The 20,956-nt window shown below is 35.1% G+C and overlaps 2 protein-coding genes across 2 annotated transcripts; one reads left to right on the top strand and one right to left on the bottom strand.

The window, feature by feature from the left end:
- The first annotated feature begins 513 nt into the window (after positions 1 to 513).
- mfsd14bb (major facilitator superfamily domain containing 14Bb) lies at positions 514 to 12,639 on the top strand. Its single transcript, XM_026922595.3, has 12 exons — positions 514 to 760; positions 3,042 to 3,134; positions 3,663 to 3,725; positions 4,006 to 4,133; positions 4,435 to 4,549; positions 5,276 to 5,494; positions 6,988 to 7,101; positions 7,829 to 7,900; positions 8,783 to 8,895; positions 8,994 to 9,091; positions 9,371 to 9,519; positions 11,337 to 12,639. The coding sequence occupies exons 1-12, from the start codon at positions 686 to 688 to the stop codon at positions 11,544 to 11,546; spliced, it is 1,449 nt and encodes a 482-aa protein (XP_026778396.3). The 5' UTR covers positions 514 to 685; the 3' UTR covers positions 11,547 to 12,639.
- Positions 12,640 to 13,635: 996 nt separating this feature from the next.
- On the bottom strand, positions 13,636 to 17,784 carry lrrc2 (leucine rich repeat containing 2). Its single transcript, XM_026922605.3, has 10 exons — positions 17,685 to 17,784; positions 17,166 to 17,333; positions 16,909 to 17,036; positions 16,161 to 16,216; positions 15,905 to 16,061; positions 15,623 to 15,759; positions 15,378 to 15,523; positions 15,106 to 15,258; positions 14,816 to 14,943; positions 13,636 to 13,845 (listed from the first exon to the last, which is right to left on the bottom strand). Exons 1-10 carry the CDS (start codon positions 17,765 to 17,767, stop codon positions 13,796 to 13,798), a joined length of 1,206 nt encoding a protein of 401 aa, XP_026778406.3. The 5' UTR covers positions 17,768 to 17,784; the 3' UTR covers positions 13,636 to 13,795.
- Positions 17,785 to 20,956: the final 3,172 nt, after the last annotated feature.

Below are 20,956 nucleotides of genomic sequence, written 5' to 3'. Positions count from 1 at the left end.
TCTATTCTGTTATTCTGATGCTGACATTCTGTAGCTTGGATTTTTGCACCTGATTATATTGTATTTTTTCACCTAATTAGTGCTGTCAGTTTTCACTCTGTTAATTATTAATATATGTTGAATGTTATAACTTTGTCTTGTACATCAATGTCCTTTGCTGCTGTAGCACCCAAATTTCCCCTTAGGGATCATTAAAGTACACCTTTGTTTGTTTCTTTCTTTCTTCCTTCCTTCCTGCACTATCAGCATGGAGGTGTGATGTTTGGCCACACAGGTCTGCACTAAAGAAGTTCATTTAGCATTGACTGTGAATAAAATTTTAACATTGTTGCTGATAACTCTTTTGTAACTGCAGCCGTTATTTAATGCTGATGCAGCTCTGATCTAATTTTTGTGGTAAAGATAATAAAAATAAAATAAAAATAAAGTAAATTAAATCTAAATAAATAAATAAATAAATAAATAAATAAATAAGGGAGGGGCGACACAAGTGGCTTTTATTTTGAAAGACGGACGTATCACTCGGGCGTAAGCGGAAGTATCGAGGAGCAACTTTGGCTACCAAAGTTGACGGTGCGTTTGAAGTTGGGTCTGTGCCCACCGGTTTTAAATAAAAGCTTAGCGAATTGTTTAATAAAATGTACAGGATGGATTTTTTGCCCAGGTACATGTAGCACACTATGAGATGAACGAGGCTCTTCGAGAACAACAAGGCACTGACGGCATTATGCTGGTCAGAAACATTAAGGATGCAGCTACAGTAAGTGATTGACTATCAGTAACAGTGATGCTATGGCAATGCTATATCGAGTGTAAATAATAGCGATCTAGTCACTGATTCCTGCATGTAAACACTTAGCTAACTTACAGTCCTGGTTTCTTGAAGCGGAAAACACCCAGACATCTAGCCGTGGCCGTGTAGGCGAGGTGTTTATACAGCACACAGCCTACACTCCTATAGCCTAGCTAGTACTGAATCAGACTGGGCTGACTGAGGACTTACACAGTCCTCTAGCTGTTTACACTATGCTAGATTTTCCTTCAGTAGTTCAGTTTTAGCCGGTGTTAAAGGCGATGTACATTCTGGCATATCTTTGTTTTTCTTCCACTTTCGGTATCTAATCAGCTAACTGATCTGGGTTTAGCCAGCTGCACACTTCCCTGATCTTCCTCACACTTTCACTACTGAGTGTGTATTCACTGGGTAGTCCTGGATGTCCTAAGACTTCAGTTTAGCTTTTAAGCACATATCCAGCTGGCATGTGATTAACCACATGATTTTGCTTGAAAACACAGAATTCAGTCAGGTAGTTTAGCAACTCTGTAACGTCTTAATTATGGGCTTCATGGTATGATAAGCTAACACAAAAATATCATGGTATTAATCAACCATTTAAAAACACATAAGCCAGTGGTGAAAATTAGAGGAAAAATTGTGTGCAGCATCTTTGCACATTCTTGGGTAGGCCCAAATAACAATCACTATATAAATAAATAAATAATCAAAAAACTCAACCCCCTAATTTTCTTTTTAGAAAGATATTTTTTAGAATAGCTTTTCCATAAAATCTCTTACATTGTCGAGAGTGTGACTGTGAGGAAAGGCAGAACAATCAGCCAACAACAAAAAAAAAACCCAAGCAGAAAAATATATTATTTCATTTAGTTCTGGTCAGCAATACCATGCTCTTCTGAGTGCTTCATAAGTATTGTGTAGGATAAATTTACAATCATGCTAAGACAGACACTGGAGGTAGACATGTAAGGTGTTTACAGCAGTAGCGGATTACACAGGCAAAGGGTTAAGTGCAGCTGAGGTTGCTGTCGGCTGATTTAGGCTACAGAGTCCAGAAGGAGGGGGTTGTAAAAAAAATTTTGGGAGTAGCAGCTGGATACAAAATGATACATCTGTTCAGTGTTCAGCCACTGTGTTGTGTGTTTGACTATCTAGCCATATTTCTAAATATTCAATACTCAAAGATAATTAGAATACAACTGCACAGATCTGCACTTTATTCCACATGTAGTTCTCTATATTATATATTTTTTCTTTTTCTTTATCTTCTTGTATGCAAGTAAATTCTGTTTCTAGGTCACTGGACATTTCACTGCATGTGGTACTGTGTGTGGTTGTGTGTGTGACCAATAAAATTTGAAATTGAATTTGAATTTGAATAGTAAACTGTTCATTTGTGACTGATACTTAATCATAATCACAAGTTGTGTGGCTAGCATGGCTGCAGGAAAGCACATTATCAGCAAGGAGTGCAGGTTATGAGCGTTTTGTTCTTCGCTCACTGCATTCAGCAAACAGGTTATTTTTCCAGCATGACATTTTGTGAAACTCAGTGCGCTTTTTACCACCTAGCATACTGCACATCCAGACACACTGCAGCGATTTAATTTTCCATGCTGAATGTCTCTGGCACTGCATTCAGATGGAAAGTGACAAAACAAGCGTTCATTTCCTGTGTGCAGCACAGAGCTGTGGTTTTGGCAACAGCAGAAAGACACATGATGACATTGACAAGAAACAGTTTTGAGATTCTTTCAATTCTATATAAATTACACATGACGCAGTAATGCGACAGATCCAGTTTAAACAGTCATGGTAACACAAGTATGTGTATGAGTTGTACAGTATACATTTAGGATACTATAAATGTATATCAGAATTTAAAAAAGCTTGACAGGCCACATCCGTAAGCAGCAATAGTAGTGGTCCCCACATGCCCACAATAGACAAACTGCAAGAGTCATGGGCAATTTCTCATTTGCTAGTGAGAAAGAAGAGTAAGCTTCTGTTGCCAAAGTCATGCGAAACATCAGTGGTGCAATTAGCATGTGCGTTAGCATGCAAGACTTCTCAGTCAACAACAAATACATGTTCATGAAATAAGATACAATAGTGAATCAGAAAATATGTCAAATCAAATCCACTACTTATACAAAGTATTATTACAACTCTCTTAGAAATCATTATAACCCAGCAGAATGAGTACAGAAGTAATGATGTAAACTAATTGCTCTTTTCTTCACAGCGCAGTGTTGGTCGGGCAAGGGTGACCCATGCAGTCGTGGTCATCTTTTTGGAATTCTTTTCCTGGGGTCTTCTTACAACACCAATGTTGACTGTACGTAATGCACCACATAAAGATGGTGTACTTGGAAATTTGCTCCACAAAGCAATTGAAACAGTAAAGCAAATTCTCCATAGTTTCATAAATTAACTAACATGTGGGATATGAATATGAATGGAATATCAATAGAGCACAAAGTGTAATTTAAGTTCCTTTGTCAGGAAACCTTTTCTTTAGCATAGAGTGCAAGTTATTTTTAAGGGAAAATGTAGTCTATAATTTAAAAAAAAAAAGGTAAAAATGCAGCACTTTTTCCTTACTCCAGTAAGGAAGTTTCATTTAGGTTTTTACCTGGCTACTGCACCAAAATAAAGTATTATTAAGTACTGTATTAACTTTGGAATTTTCAGCTTATTTATATCATTAATGTTCTTTGACATCTGTACAGTGTCATTGTTTACATCATTTATCATCATATCTGCATTTATGCTATTTTTATGTATCGTTTCTTTAACCATGTTTGATCAGTCAGATATTTAGTATATTCACAACATGTCATTCTGGCTCTCTACATTTTCTCAGGTGCTACATGAAACATTTCCACAGCACACATTCCTCATGAATGGGCTTATTCAAGGAGTGAAGGTGAATTTTTTATTTATTTATTTATTTAAATAAACTGTTGTTTCCTACCACGTGATCTGGTAGATGCATATTTGTAGACAAATACCTTAGCTAGTTACCTCCATGCCTTATTTAGGGCTTTTGCCCAGTCTTTGAAGTTGTATGTTAATTACATACTGTGCCAGGATTTTCAGCAATGATTGACTTGAAATGAACACTCATTTCTGATCATGCCTTCATTTTTCAGCAGCGAAAATGTCCAATGATAAAAATATACTAATATATTTGTGGGCTGTGATAGGGATTGCTGTCTTTTATGAGTGCCCCGCTGATTGGTGCCCTGTCGGATGTATGGGGCAGGAAGTCTTTCTTGCTGTTGACAGTGTTCTTCACCTGTGCCCCCATCCCGCTGATGAGGATAAGCCCATGGTAGGAGTTATGGCTCAGCCAACACTGAGCTCTTTGTGTGCTATCACATGCCTCTCATGTGAGCGTATCCCTTTGTACAGATTACTGCCCACTGCAGGTCTGTTCTAGATGAGAGACGTGATTGCTATAATTTCTCAGAGAGAATGTGTTTTAAATAACACACTGTATACAGGTTTAGTTTAGATCTGCTCAAATCATTGAATATTTTTATACATGGTAATGACCCGGAAACTTCAAGGGGGAAAAATATTTGTTACCTATAACTAAAATCATATTTACTTGTTTCTGTATTTCTTTTTAGGTGGTATTTTGCCCTTATCTCTGTATCTGGAGTCTTCTCGGTCACCTTCTCTGTTATATTTGCATATGTAGCAGATATTACAGAGGAGAATGAAAGAAGCACAGCATATGGATTGGTAAGAGAGTACACTTGCATTACCTTAAAAAGCTCAAAAAATCCAAATACACCTGGAAAACAAAGATTGCATACTCAATACATTTAGACGCATCATTTCTGCATACGTGAAATCAAAGCTGCTTGAGCTGAACAAAGCAGATAACATGGAAATGTATTGGACATGACGGATTCATGCATGTACAGTAAATGCTTTATTCTGATTGGGGTCACTTTAGTTTACATTACTAATACTAGACAGTATTTAACCATTTAATCTTTGCAGTTAGCAATGACACAGGGTTTCTTTACAGTATGTGGGAGAAATTTCCCTTGTCTAGTGGCACAGATAATTAAATATACTGAAATAGATTTTATTTCATTATTATTTACTTAGCTGATCCCTAGTCACTAAAAACATGAACTGAGTTATAAGTACCCAAAGGTGACAGTTATGGCTTAGGCTCTAATAATAATAATAATAATAATAATAATAATAATAATAATAATAATAATAATAATCTACTCTTCATCTTGTAGGATAAAAGGTGTATCAGTCTATCAGCACAGCTAGAACACTTTTCAGCCAATCAAATGTGTGGTCAGAACTACCTGTTGTACAATTATATTTATCTTCTAATATTTATTTGATCTCTGTCTGTGATACTGCTGTGATTTAAAAAGTAATATGCACCAGTGTATACACTAATATCACTGACACTAATATTACTGCATTCATTCCTCTCAGGTATCAGCAACTTTCGCTGCCAGTTTAGTTACGAGTCCAGCCATAGGAGCCTATCTATCTGCCAGTTATGGAGACAGTCTAGTAGTACTGGTGGCCACCATCGTTGCTGTAGCTGATATTCTTTTCATACTCCTCGTTGTACCAGAGTCTCTGCCAGACAAAATGAGACTGTCATCATGGGGTTTTCCAATTTCTTGGGAGCAAGCTGACCCTTTTGCTGTGAGTTATAAATGTTTGTATATCTTTAAAATGTTCCTTTCCTGATATTTACATCTAGATGTGCACCACTGGTGGCAGACTACCCAATTTTAGGTGAGCAAAAGTATTGGAACAGATAGTCTTTAAGTAAATAACACTTAATATTTGGTTGCATTTCCCTTGCTTGCAGTAACTGCATCAGGCCCATGTCATGACTTGGTCAGTCAGTCTTCCACTTTTTTCCCCTGATGAAGTCCTTTGTTGTGTTGGCTTGATGAAGTTCCTCCCAGTTAAATTGGATGCACTCCTCTGTAAATTGGCAGACAGAATGTTTCTGTAGACTTCTGAATTCATTGGGCTGCTACCATCATGAGTTACATATTCAACAAAGATTATTAAGCCCGTTCCAGAAGCAACCATGCAAGTCATGACACTACCTCCACTGTGCTTGATCAATGAGCTCATATGTTTGGATCATGAGCAGATCCTTTCTTTCTCCAGACTTTGGTCTTTCCATCACTTTGTTAGATTTTAATCTTGGTTCCAGAGCTTTTGTGGCTCGTCTCTGTATTTCTTTGCAAATACCAATCTGGCCTTCCGATTCTTTCTGCTGATGAGTGGTTTGCATCTTGTGGTATGGCCTCTATATTTCTGCTCTATAAGTCTTCTTCGAATGGTGGATTGTGATACCATCACCCCTGCCCTGTGGAGGCTGTTGTTGATGTCACTGACTGTTGTATTTGAGTCTTTTTTCACAGCTTTCACAATGTTTCTCTCATCAACTGTTGTTGTTTTCCTTGGCCAACCTGTTTGATGTCTGGCTGTTAGTATACAAGTGGTTTCTTTATTTTTCAGGACATTTGAAATTGTTGTATTGCCCAAAGCTTGTTCAATTTTCCCTCTTTTCTCAGCTTCTAAATGGCTTGCTTTCTCCCATACACATCTCTCTGGTCTTCATGTTAGTTTATCCTTTTTGATAACAGATGCAGTCTTCACAGGGGAAACCCAGGGCTCAAACCAAGAGTAGACATTCAGAGCTATTGATTGTTTAAACAATTAATCTAAAAAGGTACACCTGGGCAACAAGAAACACCTGCCAGTTACATGTTCCTATATTTTTGATCACTTGAAAAATGGCTGGGTTGAAACGGAAGGTGCCATGTTCTAAGTTAACACATCTAGATGTAAAGATAAGGACATGAAAGCTGACATTCTGACATCTGTCTCATCTTTTGATCTCAAACCCAAATGTCTTTAGTGTATAGCTAAGACTCTCTCTCACTCTCTCTCTCGCTCTCGCGCTCTCTCTCTCTCTCTCTCTCTCTCTCTCTCTCTCTCTCTCTCTATCTATCTATATATATATATATATATATATATATATATATATATATATATATATATATATATATATATATATATATATATATATAATGTATGTATATATAAAATATTTGAGTTATTATTCTGCATGTAATAGTCTAGGGGCTTATTGTTTTTACCCTTTGCTTTCACAGTCTTTACGAAAAGTGGGTAAGGACACCACAGTGCTTCTCATATGTGTCACAGTTTTTCTGTCATACCTTCCGGAGGCAGGACAATATTCCAGCTTTTTCTTATATCTAAGACAGGTAAGTGGCATTTCAGTCTCAGCGGAGATTTGTTTTAATTATGAATTACAGTTATTTTGAGTAATCCACACAATATACAGTACTGTGCAAAAGTCTTAGGCACCCAATTTTTTTTTAGTACAAACTTTGTTATAGATTTTTATTTTATGACTTCTACATTATTGATTCAGTACAAAAACATTTTAGAATTCCAAACATTAGCACAAATTTAAATGTTACAGAAAAATGTTTGTATGTCAGTAAAGAAAACAGCATATTACATAAGAGACCACTTTTCTGACAGAAAAACATAATTAAGGCTGTTGAGTTTTGCTGCAAAAACAAGAAGCAAGTGCAACAGTCAAAGTCTCCAGAGGAACTGTGACTGGTTCTGCAAGATGCTCAGTAACACTTACAGCTCATTTCCTTATAAAACTGCACACACTGTACCTGAGACTATTTATTTTTTTTTTTAAAGCGAAGGATCGTCACACCAAATATTGACTTTGTTTCATTTATTACTGTTTACTGCTCTTTATAGTATTTTTTTTTAATGTAGAAACATTTGGTTTCATTATTTTTGAAGGCATCTTTGCTCTACAGCATTTCATTGCATGTGCCTAAGACTTTTGCACAGTACTGTATGTTAAAAGTTTTGAATTATTGCAATTTTTAACTCTTTTTATTTCCTGAGGTATATAATGTGTTGAACCTTATGATGAGTTTTTAAGCTGTTTTCTGTTTTCAGGTTATTAACTTTTCATCGGCAGCAATTGCAGCATTTATAGCAATGGTTGGAATCCTGTCTATTATAGCACAGGTACTAATCACATTTTGAAGCATTCTTTGTAGCTGAAGGACATTCATAAATATCTAATTTGAGTTACTTGAGCTAACAATTTATCATTACTAGGAATATTAGCATCATTTTAGAGCATGGGATTTTCACCACTTTGATGCCTATGCTTAAGGCATAGATTTAGGCAGTGTTTCTATCTCCAGTTTTAATTATTTGCAGGTAGTTGTATGCACTGTGAAAGTTATATATAGTCCACATATTAGATTTAAAAATGACACCTACTAACAACAGGTAATTATAGTATAGTGGTAGCTCAAGTTAATTTTTTTATGAAGTAAATGCAACATTTGTGTGCTGAGAACATAACACGTTTAATATAGCTAAAGTAAATCCTGCACAATGTTTCAGCCGAAAGTTATTACTTACCTGAAGTGACAGATTCTTGGTACTTTATGGTGTGTGTGTGTGTGTGTGTGTGTGTGTGTGTGTGTGTGTGCTCCCTGTGCCTGAATTATAAACCGAACCAACTAATTTTCAAATATGTAAATTACTTTAATGCAGGTAAATGCTTCTAGTGTATTTATTTCTGACACTGTAAACTCACTGATGTTTTTTAAATAATTGTTTTTCTAGGATATTTTACCAAACTGTTTTCTCTGCTGTCTGTCTGTGCTTCTCTGCCAACCATGGAAAAGAATCCATAGTTGAAATTCAAACTTGATGATCAATACAATAAAAGCAAATGGAATAAGCAAATGTTAACCTGGGGTATAGTCAAAAACAGACTGTAGGATAAGGTGGTGCTCTCATGCTTTAGACTGATACATTTTAGTCTTTAGTATTTATGTTATTACTTTGTGCTAATGATGTACTCTAACAGTTCACCCATTGCCTTCCTTTCAGACTTTGCTCCTAAGTGTGCTGATGAAAAAAATCGGTAATAAGAATACTATGTTATTAGGACTTGGATTTCAGCTGTTCCAGCTGGCCTGGTATGGCTTTGGGTCAGAAACATGGTATGTTTTATCATAAAAGTATAATATCTAACAAATAAATAGCAGCTATTTTATGGTTTTAAATAAACCTGCAACATTTCTGTGACAAATGATTGTAGGATGATGTGGTCAGCCGGCACAGTGGCTGCTATGTCCAGTATCACCTTCCCTACAATAAGTGCCCTGGTGTCCCACATCACAGATCATGGCCAGCAGGGTAAGAGAACGTCAGGCTGTAACTACTGGCATCAGTCACGTGATTGCATCATGCTTGCAATATGAGTGCTGCATATTTATTTTATAACACATTTGTAGATAGTAGTGCACTTAAAAGATTAAAAAACAAAAAGAAATAGTAACTAATTAGTGGTCACAAACACACAACAAAATACCAGAGATATAATTTAGTCCTATAAAGTGTTTCTTTTTGCTCTATAATGTTCTACTAAGCTGTGAATTTCAAAGCTTGGCAATTTTAATCGTGTCTTTAATGTAGGTGCAGTGCAGGGAATGATAACTGGGATTAGGGGTCTGTGCAATGGGCTTGGTCCAGCTCTCTTTGGATTTATCTTTTTTCTCTTCAATGTGGAACTGAATGAGATGGGGCCAATGAACCATGACAGGGCTTCAGCTGTCAGTGATAAGGTATGGAATTTATTAAATCAGCCTCAGTTTTATTTATCAGTAACTGTATTATACTCAGAATGTGTGTTGTGGTCTTTGCTGTGTACATATTTCATGGAGCAAAAGAGTACTGTAACAGAGATAAAATATACATTACAATATATACAATACAAAAATAGATTAAAAAGTGCAATTTTACAAAACCACCATCCATAGAATACTTCTGTACTTATGCAAAGTATATGTATAGCGCATCACCTTTGTCCTGTTGTAGCCCCTAATAGAGATCTCTATCAAAGTTTTGTTATCTACATTAAGTAATGTTACTGTTTTGCATGTCTTTGAATTTTCGATTATTACATCAAATATTACTCATCCTTAGCTGTAGCACATCAGCTGATTAGATATATGTTTCAGTATGCACTTCTTTACTTCATTTTGAAATGTTAGTTTATAAAGCAAAAATAATAGCTCTCACTGTTCACAAACGGTCTCAAAATTTGTATTATTGTATGTTATGTGTTCAAGAAAGTTTTCAGTTATCCTGGTCCTGTTGCATAAAACAAAGAATCAGATCTCTAGAACTTACTACGTGGAGACAGACATAAAGACATTTTGCCAGTAACACCTGAGATAGGGAAACATGAGGCTACTTGCTCTGATTACTCTGATTCACACACTGCAATTTCACACAACCTACCAGAGCAAGTATTGTGCCACGCAGGTGTTGTGTTTGCATTTTATATACTGATTTTTGCCCATTTTCCTCAGGGGTGGCAGTAATTCTGAAATTGACTGTACCTAGCCCAGGTGTATTAGGAACTGTAATAGAACAAAATTGTACACTGGCTGGAGTGACCATAAAGAACCAGTGAAATATTGCATGAACTGTAGGATGAAAAATAGTTTTTGTAGTTATCCATTTTCATGGCCCTTATGGGTATGATTTTTTTTTTTAAAGACATTTAAAAAACATACTGGCTTTAGGGTAAAAGCACTAAACCTGAAGATGTATTATAATCTTCAAAGTAAATTACAGATGTGTGAACAACATTTATATATTGCACTCTTAGCCTCCATTGGCATAAAATATGGGGAAATAGAGAGGGAAAATTAGTTATGATAACAAATTTGTTAAGAGAGATAATCAGCAAACTTAGTCATTGAGGCACAATAATGGTTGACCTTGAATATGTTTAAATGGCTATATGTATGTGTGTGTGTGTATGTATGTGTGTATGTATATATATATATATATATATATATATATATATATATATATATATATATATATATATATATATATATCGCACAAATGTGGTGTATGTGGACTGTCCAGAATATTAAAGTAAAGAGGGTTAGGACTAACAACCAGAACCAGCTTCGCAAGTTGAACTGCCCAACAAATGTCAACGTGATAATAGTATACTGGGTTAAAGTAAAACAAAAGGACATACAAATGTCCTTTTTTACATAATAACAGGGTGGAAAGTAATATTAGGGAGAAAAAAACATTAAATACAACTGAGTAAAGGTAAATATTCATGCCACTGACGTGGCAAAATTAGTAAGATGAAATTATATATAACTGTATTTTAGTATTTAAACAACAAAATCCAGAAAAAATTAAAAGCAGTATAGAACTTTTAAAAATAAAACAGTTAATATAAGAACAAAAAATGCTCTGCATACAAGGAACAATCTATATAAAGTCATTGTTTATGTAAAATGCTGTGGATTATCTATTGATTGATTGATTGATTGATTTAATTTTTATTTTTATAAACCGTTGATCTTATACAGCTGCTTAGCGTAATGTCCATCATCTTTTCTTTTAGAAATCAGTCATTCCAGGCCCTCCTTTCCTGTTTGGAGCCTGTACTGTTCTTCTAGCACTATTGGTGGCCTGCTTCATCCCAGAACGCCGCAGTGTGACGGTGAAAACCTGCAGTACACGGGTTTCACCTGTTACTGGAACACACTGTAACGGTTCTGCTCCTGGGAGTGATGAGGACATCGAGCCTCTCTTGCAGGACAGCAGCATGTAGCCAACTGATACTACCTGAAGCCTCAGCTTTTTTTTGGAACATGCAAGAAATATAGTACAGAGGTGCAAGCAAACATGTGATCTGGAATGACATGACATAGTTACAGTCTAGAGAATTGTATTCTTTTTTTTATATAATGTACTTGTTCCAACTCTGTCTCCAAAAGAGCTTTTTGAACTTTTTAAATACGTTTTAACATAAGGTAAGCTTTGCTTATGTTTGCAAGCTGAGATGTATTAATGTTATGCTCTTAGTTGAAAATGTGCCTTCACCATGCATTTGCAAAGTATTTGTTTTTTGTTATTCAGTCACTGCTGATTGTATATTATATGATGTACTATAGGTCACTGATGTCCTTTAATTTTTAAATGTGTAGCATTGTAATAGTCTTCTATTAAAAAAAAACCTGAAAGACAATCTTTATATGGAAACTATGGTAATTAAATTCCTAATATAAGCTGTTATTTTATTAACTATGGAGCTAGAGAAATATCCATGTCCATAGTTTGGTGTTATTTAACAACCACTATCTGGCCACAGTGCAGCTTTATAGTTTGACCTATCAACTAAATGCACAAGGTGTTGTCATATCTTCAGCTTATATAATAGTATGTTGTATTGAGATATAGGCAAGGAATTGTATATGAAAAGTATATAGGATATGGCGTACAATTGTCACAGACTGGCCTAAATATTTTTGTCAGTTTGTAAATTCTTGAACTGTTACATGTATATGCAAAAGGGGTATTTATTTCCCCGTGTAAGACTATTTAACTGTACTTGTGCACCCTCTGCTTGTGGTCACACCTCAAATAATAACTGCTACCTCAGTCTGTAAAATTGGGCCTAGCTCAACCCTGTCTAATTTTTAAAAACGGATTGATGCTCTATATTCGAATGATAAGATTCCCAACTATCATTTCACTCCATCTCAGCAACTAATTTCTCATTATCGCTTTTACATATGCAACCCAGACATTCCTGATCATGTATTTGTTTTTGATGTGTAATATTTGTTTAAATGTCTACAGTTAGAAGCTGTCAGATCTATTTGGAGTTCACAGTATATCAATAAAAATACAATTTCATTTTATTCTACGATGCTTTGTAATACACATGCCACTAACAAGCGGTATTTAGTTGTGAAGCATAGGGCAGTCACACCATTTAATTTATTATTTTTGTTTCCATGCTTTTCACTTAATCTCTGCTATATTAAATCATCATTTACAATATTTAATACAGTATATGCCTCTTTAACACTGCTGTTCCATGTACATATTTACAATGCCATGAAATGTCTTTTCCACTGGTATAAGTGGCATATTTCATCTCCAAAAGCACACTAGAAGAGCTCGCTGTAGTTTCAGTTGGTAGCATTATAAGGCCTAAGAATGCACGAACATAATGTCAAGCATAGTTTTATTAATGCAAACAATAACTATTGCAGTAGTTTCTGCAAACTGAATGTGTGTATATACATATATTCTTAAATATATAGCATTTTAGAAACAAAGGGCAGTGTTTTTATTTTTTTGTAACTTTTGCAACATGTACCAATTTACTTCGTATGCAGCATGAGTAATAGTTACTGTTTACAGATGCTCTCGCATATGAAGTCTTTGCTGAATGCTGTAACTTGACATTTGTTCAGTGTGGCTCTATAACACGTAATTGCATAAGTAAAATATGTTGTTGTAGCTGATGATCTGTTCTTGTTTAATAGATAGAGTGAGGCCTTGTATTGAATTACAAAGCTTTATTATAGCAGAATTCTCTTTCACATTTTAATTATCTAAAGACAAAATTATCATACAAATCACTGCTCTCAATACATGTCAAACCTATAAATGAATATTCACATTTCACAATAACTAACTTATAGAAAACAAATTCAATAGACCTTTGTCCAGCAATAAGAGTTTGGTCTTGCCAGTGCACTAAACCTAGAGAGTGGTATTTTCCTAATCTTTCCTATATCTCCTTGTGGGATATAAAACCCATTCAGTATCAGTCACACATGCACACATCAGTTTGTAAAAGGTAAACCAGCTTGCATGGACAAAATGGAGTTTTGTTGTTGTTGCTGTTGTTGTTGACATGCTTCTGGGAAATAGGAGGAATTTTTTTTTTTAATTACAGGTCTTGCATATAACACCAAAACCTACAGAAGTATTTTAACGTCTTCATTGATTATGGTTTTGTTCCTATTGCTGATTTCCCAGTTGGCTCTGGAATCTTCAGGTTGACTAAAGAAGGCAAGTCAGGGACACTTTGGTGGTGTACGTTGGTGCTGTTTCTAGAAAGCAATAGTAATTTTTAACATTTCATGAGTTTTGGAAAACTGCAGTATTATTCAAGCTGCAATGAACAACAAACAAATTCTGTCAATTAGCACAATACTGAAACCTGAGACTGAATGTCAATTTCAGATATCTTTGGTAATTTTTGCTGATCACTAACGTGTTTTCTGGGCACCTTTTTTGCTACTGCATTGGCTAAGTATTTTAGCTAAGGGGCATTTGTATTTCATAATTTGCATATGATAAATGCTTTTCATCATCATTTTGTGTGTTGCTTACATAACAACTTGGTAGAAAGTCTAGGTGTCATTGTTAACACCCCCAAGGTAGCTTTCTGCTACATCACTTTTTAGGAGATAAATAAGTAAGATGTATATCAGTAACGCTATGCATTGCATGTATGTTGTAAAAAATATTTAAAAAATACTAATAATGTTGGAAACATTTGCTTTTAAAGTGTTATCAGAAGTTCAGTTTGTCTACAGCATTTCTAGGTGATCTGAGCTTAGATATTATATTTTAACAATTATTGTGGTATACCTAGCCTAAATTTAACATATACCCATATAAGTCAGAGGTAAAGCTGTTCTGACATAGAGAAAGTTTTTAAGGACAGACATTTTTTGTTGTTTTAACTTCAAGAGAGATGAAAAAAGAGAGGCTGGAGAGGGAACAACTATATATAGCTGCTATAAGAAAGGTGATAACAGGAACCAACTTGTTTCATGGACATTCCACAACATTAAATGTAATGTAAACGAATAAAAAGCATGATGTGTTGTTCTTTAATAAATAAAACCTTGTTAGTGCTGGTAAATTGCTGTTGTATAAGGGGAATATAACACTCAGCACATGCTGAGTTATTGGAAAATAATCAACTTCAGGGATCCTATAACAGTATGCTGTGTCATGTTTTATTCCTTACATAATAGCTTTCATGGTTTCTACAAATCAGCTATAACTTACCTCTGTCCTTGAGAGTCTCAATATAGGTCTGCATAAACTCCTTGTCATGCTCAGTCTCCTCGAGTGTGTTATCTTTCTTATCCTTACTGCCATCCAAGCTTATTGGATTATCAATTAATTTTATGAATCTGAAAATGATATAATTAAAAAAAAAATTATTATACAAATTATATATATATATATATATATATATATATATATATATATATATATATATATATATATATATATATATTAGCTTCAAGCTAGCTGTAGTAAGAACAAAGATTTTGCTGGCGAAACATACTCACTTTAGATTTGGATTTTCTGTGAGGCTGGCAGGAAAACAGGTCAGATCATCTCCACTGACAACAAGCATTCTGAGGGTGACAATATCTGCTGTTGACATTGGTAGATATGTCAATTTGTTTTTATGCAGGAACCATGTCTGTAACTGTTCCAGCCTAAAATACAGATTTAAACATCAACAAATAAACCAATAGTGAACATGAAGTGCCTTGTAAACACTAAACTAGTATTAAATATGGATTTGCAAACTGCATTTAGAACATCCTAAACATACCTATCAATATCCTCTGGCAAATCACGAAGACTGTTCTTACTGATGTCCAACCACTGAAGGCTTGACATTCGAAGTACACAGACTGGCACAGTGGCAAATTTATTTTCTGCCAGGTCTAGATGTTTAAGTTTTTTTAAGTTGCTCAGCTAACATAAAAACACAGTTATGTCAAACATATTAACAACAAACATCTGGTATGTTAAAAGCACTTTTATGCACGATTTAAGATCTTTCATTTCTCTTACCTCAAAGGGCAATTCACTGAGGTCTAAATTTGCCATAATTTCCAGCTTTTCCAGATTTTCACACTCTCCAAGCTCAGGTGGAATGCTTGATAATTTATTGTAATTCACATTCAGTTCTCTTAGGTTTGCCAGTTTTCCTATCCGGGAGGATCAGTTTAGTCACAAAGTTCATAAATTATCAAACACATATAACAAAAATGCTTTCAATAATGCCTGGTATAGCAATTACACGTAATCTAAATATTAAAAAAAAAGAGTGTAATAATATAATGAGGAACTGACCTATCTCAGCTGGAAGCTCTGTGAGTCTGTTTTTAGGTATGTTTAAGACACACAAGTCCACAAACTGTTCAATGTATTCAGGCAACTTTTGAATTTGTGTTTTATGAATGTGCCATTCTCGCAGAAAAGTCATATACTGAAGATCTTCTGGTAGTTTCTGTAACACAGATAAAATCACAGTTTTTTTTTTTTTTCACCTCTGTAGTGATTTTACAGTTTATTTATTCGAAACTGTAAAAATCTTGCTAATATTTACCCTCCATTTATCTCCACTCAGCTCAAAAATGAATTTCTTGTCCTCACTGTCAATGCCTGAATGAAAATGAAAAGCTGTAATTAATGTTATTTTAAAATATGGTTTCAATATTTGTAATAACTGCAATATGCTACAGTTTAGTAAACAAGACTAGACAAGACTAGTTTTGCTGGACCAAAGGTTCCCGGTAGGACATTCAAGAAATCATTCACATCACCATGGCTACAGACGTTAAACTGGGGTTTAACAGATGTGAGAGTCCTAATTTTTTTAATTAGTGTAATTAAAATAGTTTTTGATATATCTGTTTTTGCCCTGTTTTTGTTTATGATGAATATGGCCATTTGAATATACACCACCACTTTCTGAATAAATGTCTCAGGTGACTCCTGCACACGCACATTGGGGGCGTCAGTGAGTCAGTGAGCAAATTATACTCCTACCAGGAAGGCCCTCTTGGAAAAAATCTAATATAACTGACAATAATGTTATCTAATCAGTTGGCTTGAGTAGGTCTTCATATTTCAAGATATAATGCAAAGTGAGGTCTCCACTGCTATCTCAGCTATAATGACTCTGACTGTGTTTTTTGAAATACCTAATATATAATCATGAAGCTCAGAGTTGACATAGACAAAAAAATCTGAGCATTTCAAATGTGAAATATCATGCCCTGATTAGGGCTATAGTATATCCTGTTTCTCAAGCAGTCTACACTTAATAGACTTTACCTTATCAGTAAACATACTTGTGTGAACTGTGGGTAAAATGCCCATTTCTGCGAAGGCTGATCTTTCCAGATAGCACTGGAGAGCAGTGACTTCTTTGCTCTTCATTTTTCTGCATATTAAGCGATACTGCCATTCCTGATTTATCCTAAAAAAAAAAAGCCTAGGTTATGGTGTTGTCTATAAAAACCTAAACACTGACAAAACACAAACAGTATTTTAGTTTTACTAATGACTAGTATTCAGTACAACAGGTCTGTCCATTTTTCCTTCTTACTTCGCCAGGGCACTTTTGTTGATCCTTTCCTGTTCTTTCTTCTGACGCTGCTTGTATTTTTTCACCCTGACCTCCCAAAATTTGCGTATCACTGAGAGGTCATACACGGGAGTGTCAATTCCAATCCTGTCCACCCTCATGCTTACTATTCCTGAGTAAAAAGAGCTTCTAAAAACAAAAAAGACACCATACAACAAATGTCTTTTTAATGTTCACATTTCCTTTAGAAATATTTTAAATGGTGATAATACAGCTAAGCATTGTCTAGGTGAAAATTCTAAGCAAAAATACTAAGGCAAAGTGAGAAACAGATCATTTAAATATATACAAATAAACAATACATACTATGTAATAAATATATCATATACATTGTATTAATAAGCAGCATAGAGTAGAGATGTTACATAACCTGTCATTGTTATCAAAGTCATACAATGAGATACAAATAATAAAACAAGGTGTCGAAATTTAAAGACACCATTCACCTATTTCAAACCAGTATACACTACATATTCTTACCTGCGATATGTATTCTTTCTGCTCCTTTCTAGCTTTAGCTGCTTGTTTACCAGCGTGAAACACAATCCACATCTATGAGTCATCTATATTTAGTATGTCTGGGTAAGGTTCTATTTTTACCTTGACAGATATTATTTCCCAATGTCACACTCACTGAGATGTCACATGATAGCAGCCTCACACATACCAATTCCCCAAGTGACTCATTTAAATACAACAATAGCGTGAATAATACAAACAGGAAGTACAACAATTGGTCAGGAATCCATCAAAATTTTGTTCAGTTGTGAAAATATCAAAGGTGATATTATTAAGGTCCCTAATGTTAACAAGATACACTTTCAGGCCTTGTCACACCCCCAGCTGAGCCTAGGATGCCCTATGTCCCCAAGTCAAGTCAAAATATCACAGTATAATGACATAGATATATTATGCATAGTATGTTTAGGTAAAGTAAATTTAATGTTATTATTCATAAGATTTTAATGAAAACTAAGGACAAGGGCACTATAATGACAGGGTTCTGTATATTTTCTCTGGTTCTAAATTACAGTGAGTTTGATAATGAGGTTTAGCACCATTACCACCCTCTGATATACCAAATGTACACCCAGAAACAAATGTCAGTTGCTATGACATTCTAATGTATGGCAGTTAAGAAAGTGTCATAATAAAAAAAATGATGTCACTTGACATAAAAAACATTTACGCATGTCTTTATGACAGCTTATACCACACTCTCAAAAATAATCAGAAGGGGATTAATATTCTATAACAGCACGGCTAAGACATAGTGCTGGCTGCAATTCAATTCAAAACATATTTATATTAAGATGTGCTGTTATAAGAAAACAATCAACTTCGGAGTGGTAACACCTCACAGCGCCCTGTTGTTGATGCCTTTTGGAATAAGGCATTATAAATAGCTTGCAGGTTTATGTCAGTTGTCAGGAATGGCTTATGTATGTGTCATGTAGCCCCATGAATGCCCTCTTAAGATAACTGTTACCACATTCTGTAATTTATGCAAAGGAGTTTCCGCAATAGGTTAAAAAAAAATCTGCAATATGTGCTAGGATTCGCAATTAGCATTCAGAATTGTGGGAAAAATTGCAGGGCCGACCTTTAAGTAGCAGTATTAGCATAAGTGCCTGTATGAGTTCAGGCTCCGATCTTGGATGTGTCACATTGCTGCTCTGCTGCACTGGAGGTGGACTAGATTAACTAAGCATTCCCTGGAGTTGATTAGCAAATTAAAAAGCATGGGCACTTTGGAGGATAATACCTAGGTCTGGATTATAACAATGGTAAATTTTGAAGCAGTATTACAAAGATTTTAATGTTGTGTGATGTATTTTCTGAGGGTATTTGTAAGTGGAATATTGAGTATGTATGTGATACATGTCCCATGGATGTGGGCATGGGACATGTGAACACACATGAATTACTTTAATAACTAACACAGACAAACCTGTTCATCATTACAAAAAGGCAAGAGTATTATTGAATTTCAATACCTGTATTCTTCCTTAATTATATTTCCAAGAAGAAAAACGTACTTTCTAATCCTTACATTTTTATTTATGCCTCTACTGACATTTTTATTTAAACCTGTACTGTAATGAAAGGTCTCTTCTCCTCTCATCAAGCCAAATGACTGTATCAAGCTTAGTTTAGCATCCAATCAAGTTCTTCAATGTAGAAAATAAAAAACAATCAAGAGTTCGTCATCTGTGGTGACCTTCTCATGCTTCATAGTGTAGTGCACAGAATATGGATAAGTCAGCGGACTGCAGTGTTGCCTATGAAGATGAGTGTCCCAGTAATATGTTGGATTAAGCAAATACTCATATAAAATGAGGCATCGCCTTTGCCTCTCTAGAAAGCATGAATTTGAAGTACATTTGCTAACACTAACTTGCTATATTTATCTGAGTTATCCTGTTTTCTTTGCTAATGTCAGGTTAGATTAGGATCGCTTCCAATGGCTAACATACATTGACTAGACAGGAAGACAAATTCTAACTAATAGTAAATATTGGTTATTTACAGGAAATTATACTTCATATTAATTCAATAGCAAACAACATAGCATTAGTCATGCATAAGGCAAGCAAACTTACAGAGACTGAACGAAGTTTTCAGGCAAAATAATATAGCTGGTCTAAAATGAACATCATATTCTAACAGTTTTAAGTAAGTAATAAAAATTACTTTTCACATGAAAACATGACATTACTTTAATTGCATCAGTTAAAGATGTTACTTTTTACTTTTTAATATCTCAGTTAATTTAAAAGTAGAAAATTTCTTACATTCACTTCAAGTACATTTTTTGGCTGGATACTTCCACTTTTAATTGAGTAAAATTTTGACAGATTATCTACACTTTCAATTAAGTATAATTTCTTAGTACATTTCCAACAAAGGAGACAGTGAGGGATTATGCACAAGAGCTGAAAGGTTGCTCACAATTCATGAAGTCCTACAGGAATTTCCTTCTCAATTATTTATACAAGTAAGGTTCAAGTACACAATTACGGTAAAGAATTACTTCCTCACGGTAAGGAAGATTGTTAAGACATAATTTTGCCATTATAAATAATCTCATTAATGTAATGTCAAAAATACACAACTTTCAAAATCTGACAGTGGCTGCTAACAGCTTTGTGAATTTTGAGCAATATATATCTGCAGTGTTTAAAAAATATGAGAAAATGATAATTGTGCTTTCGGAGGCAAGAAAAGATCAGTTTCTCTGAAAACCTGCACTGACCAACAAGACTATTGTCAAACTGTCCCTGACACAGTCAGTTATCCCTACATGCTTCTAGAGATCCACTATCATTCCTGTGCCCAAGTCATTCACTCCAACTGAGCTGTACAATTACCGTCCAGTGGCTCTGACGTCTGGGGTGTTAAAGTGTCTCAAGAGACTCATCAAAGACCTCATCTGCTCCTCTCTGCTTGACCCATTCCAGTTCGCTTACTGCTCAAACAGATCCACAGATGATACCATCTCACATGTACTACAGACCATCCTATCTCCTCTTAACATAGGAAGGGGGACCAATATGAGACTGCTGTTCTCTGATTACAGTTCAGCCTTCAACACCATAGTCCCCCTCAGGCTGTTTGGTAAGCTCATGGAAGTGGGCCCGTGCTCCTCACTCTGCAGCTGGGATCTGGACTTTTTAAATGGTCGGCCACAGGTGGTGAAATTAGGCGGCTTCAGCTCCAACACCCTCACTCTTAACACTGGAGCTCCCCAA

Source organism: Pangasianodon hypophthalmus, chromosome 8 (genome assembly GCF_027358585.1).
Source record: "Pangasianodon hypophthalmus isolate fPanHyp1 chromosome 8, fPanHyp1.pri, whole genome shotgun sequence".
In the NCBI taxonomy this organism is placed as follows: Eukaryota; Metazoa; Chordata; class Actinopteri; order Siluriformes; family Pangasiidae; genus Pangasianodon; species Pangasianodon hypophthalmus.
This window is presented reverse-complemented; position numbering and strand designations above follow the sequence as displayed.

Bases quoted from the DNA above. Each gene is read 5' to 3' on its own strand.
- mfsd14bb (XM_026922595.3), top strand. From the start codon at position 686: ATGAACGAGGCTCTTCGAGAACAACAAGGCACTGACGGCATTATGCTG. The intron at 761-3,041 runs GTAAGTGATTGA...TTTTCTTCACAG, and splicing joins ACATTAAGGATGCAGCTACA to CGCAGTGTTGGTCGGGCAAG. The intron at 3,135-3,662 runs GTACGTAATGCA...ACATTTTCTCAG, and splicing joins TTACAACACCAATGTTGACT to GTGCTACATGAAACATTTCC.
- lrrc2 (XM_026922605.3), bottom strand. From the start codon at position 17,767: ATGACTCATAGATGTGGATTGTGTTTCACGCTGGTAAACAAGCAGCTA. The intron at 16,062-16,160 runs GTAAATATTAGC...TCTGTGTTACAG, and splicing joins TGAGTGGAGATAAATGGAGG to AAACTACCAGAAGATCTTCA. The intron at 15,760-15,904 runs GTCAGTTCCTCA...CCTCCCGGATAG, and splicing joins AGAGCTTCCAGCTGAGATAG to GAAAACTGGCAAACCTAAGA.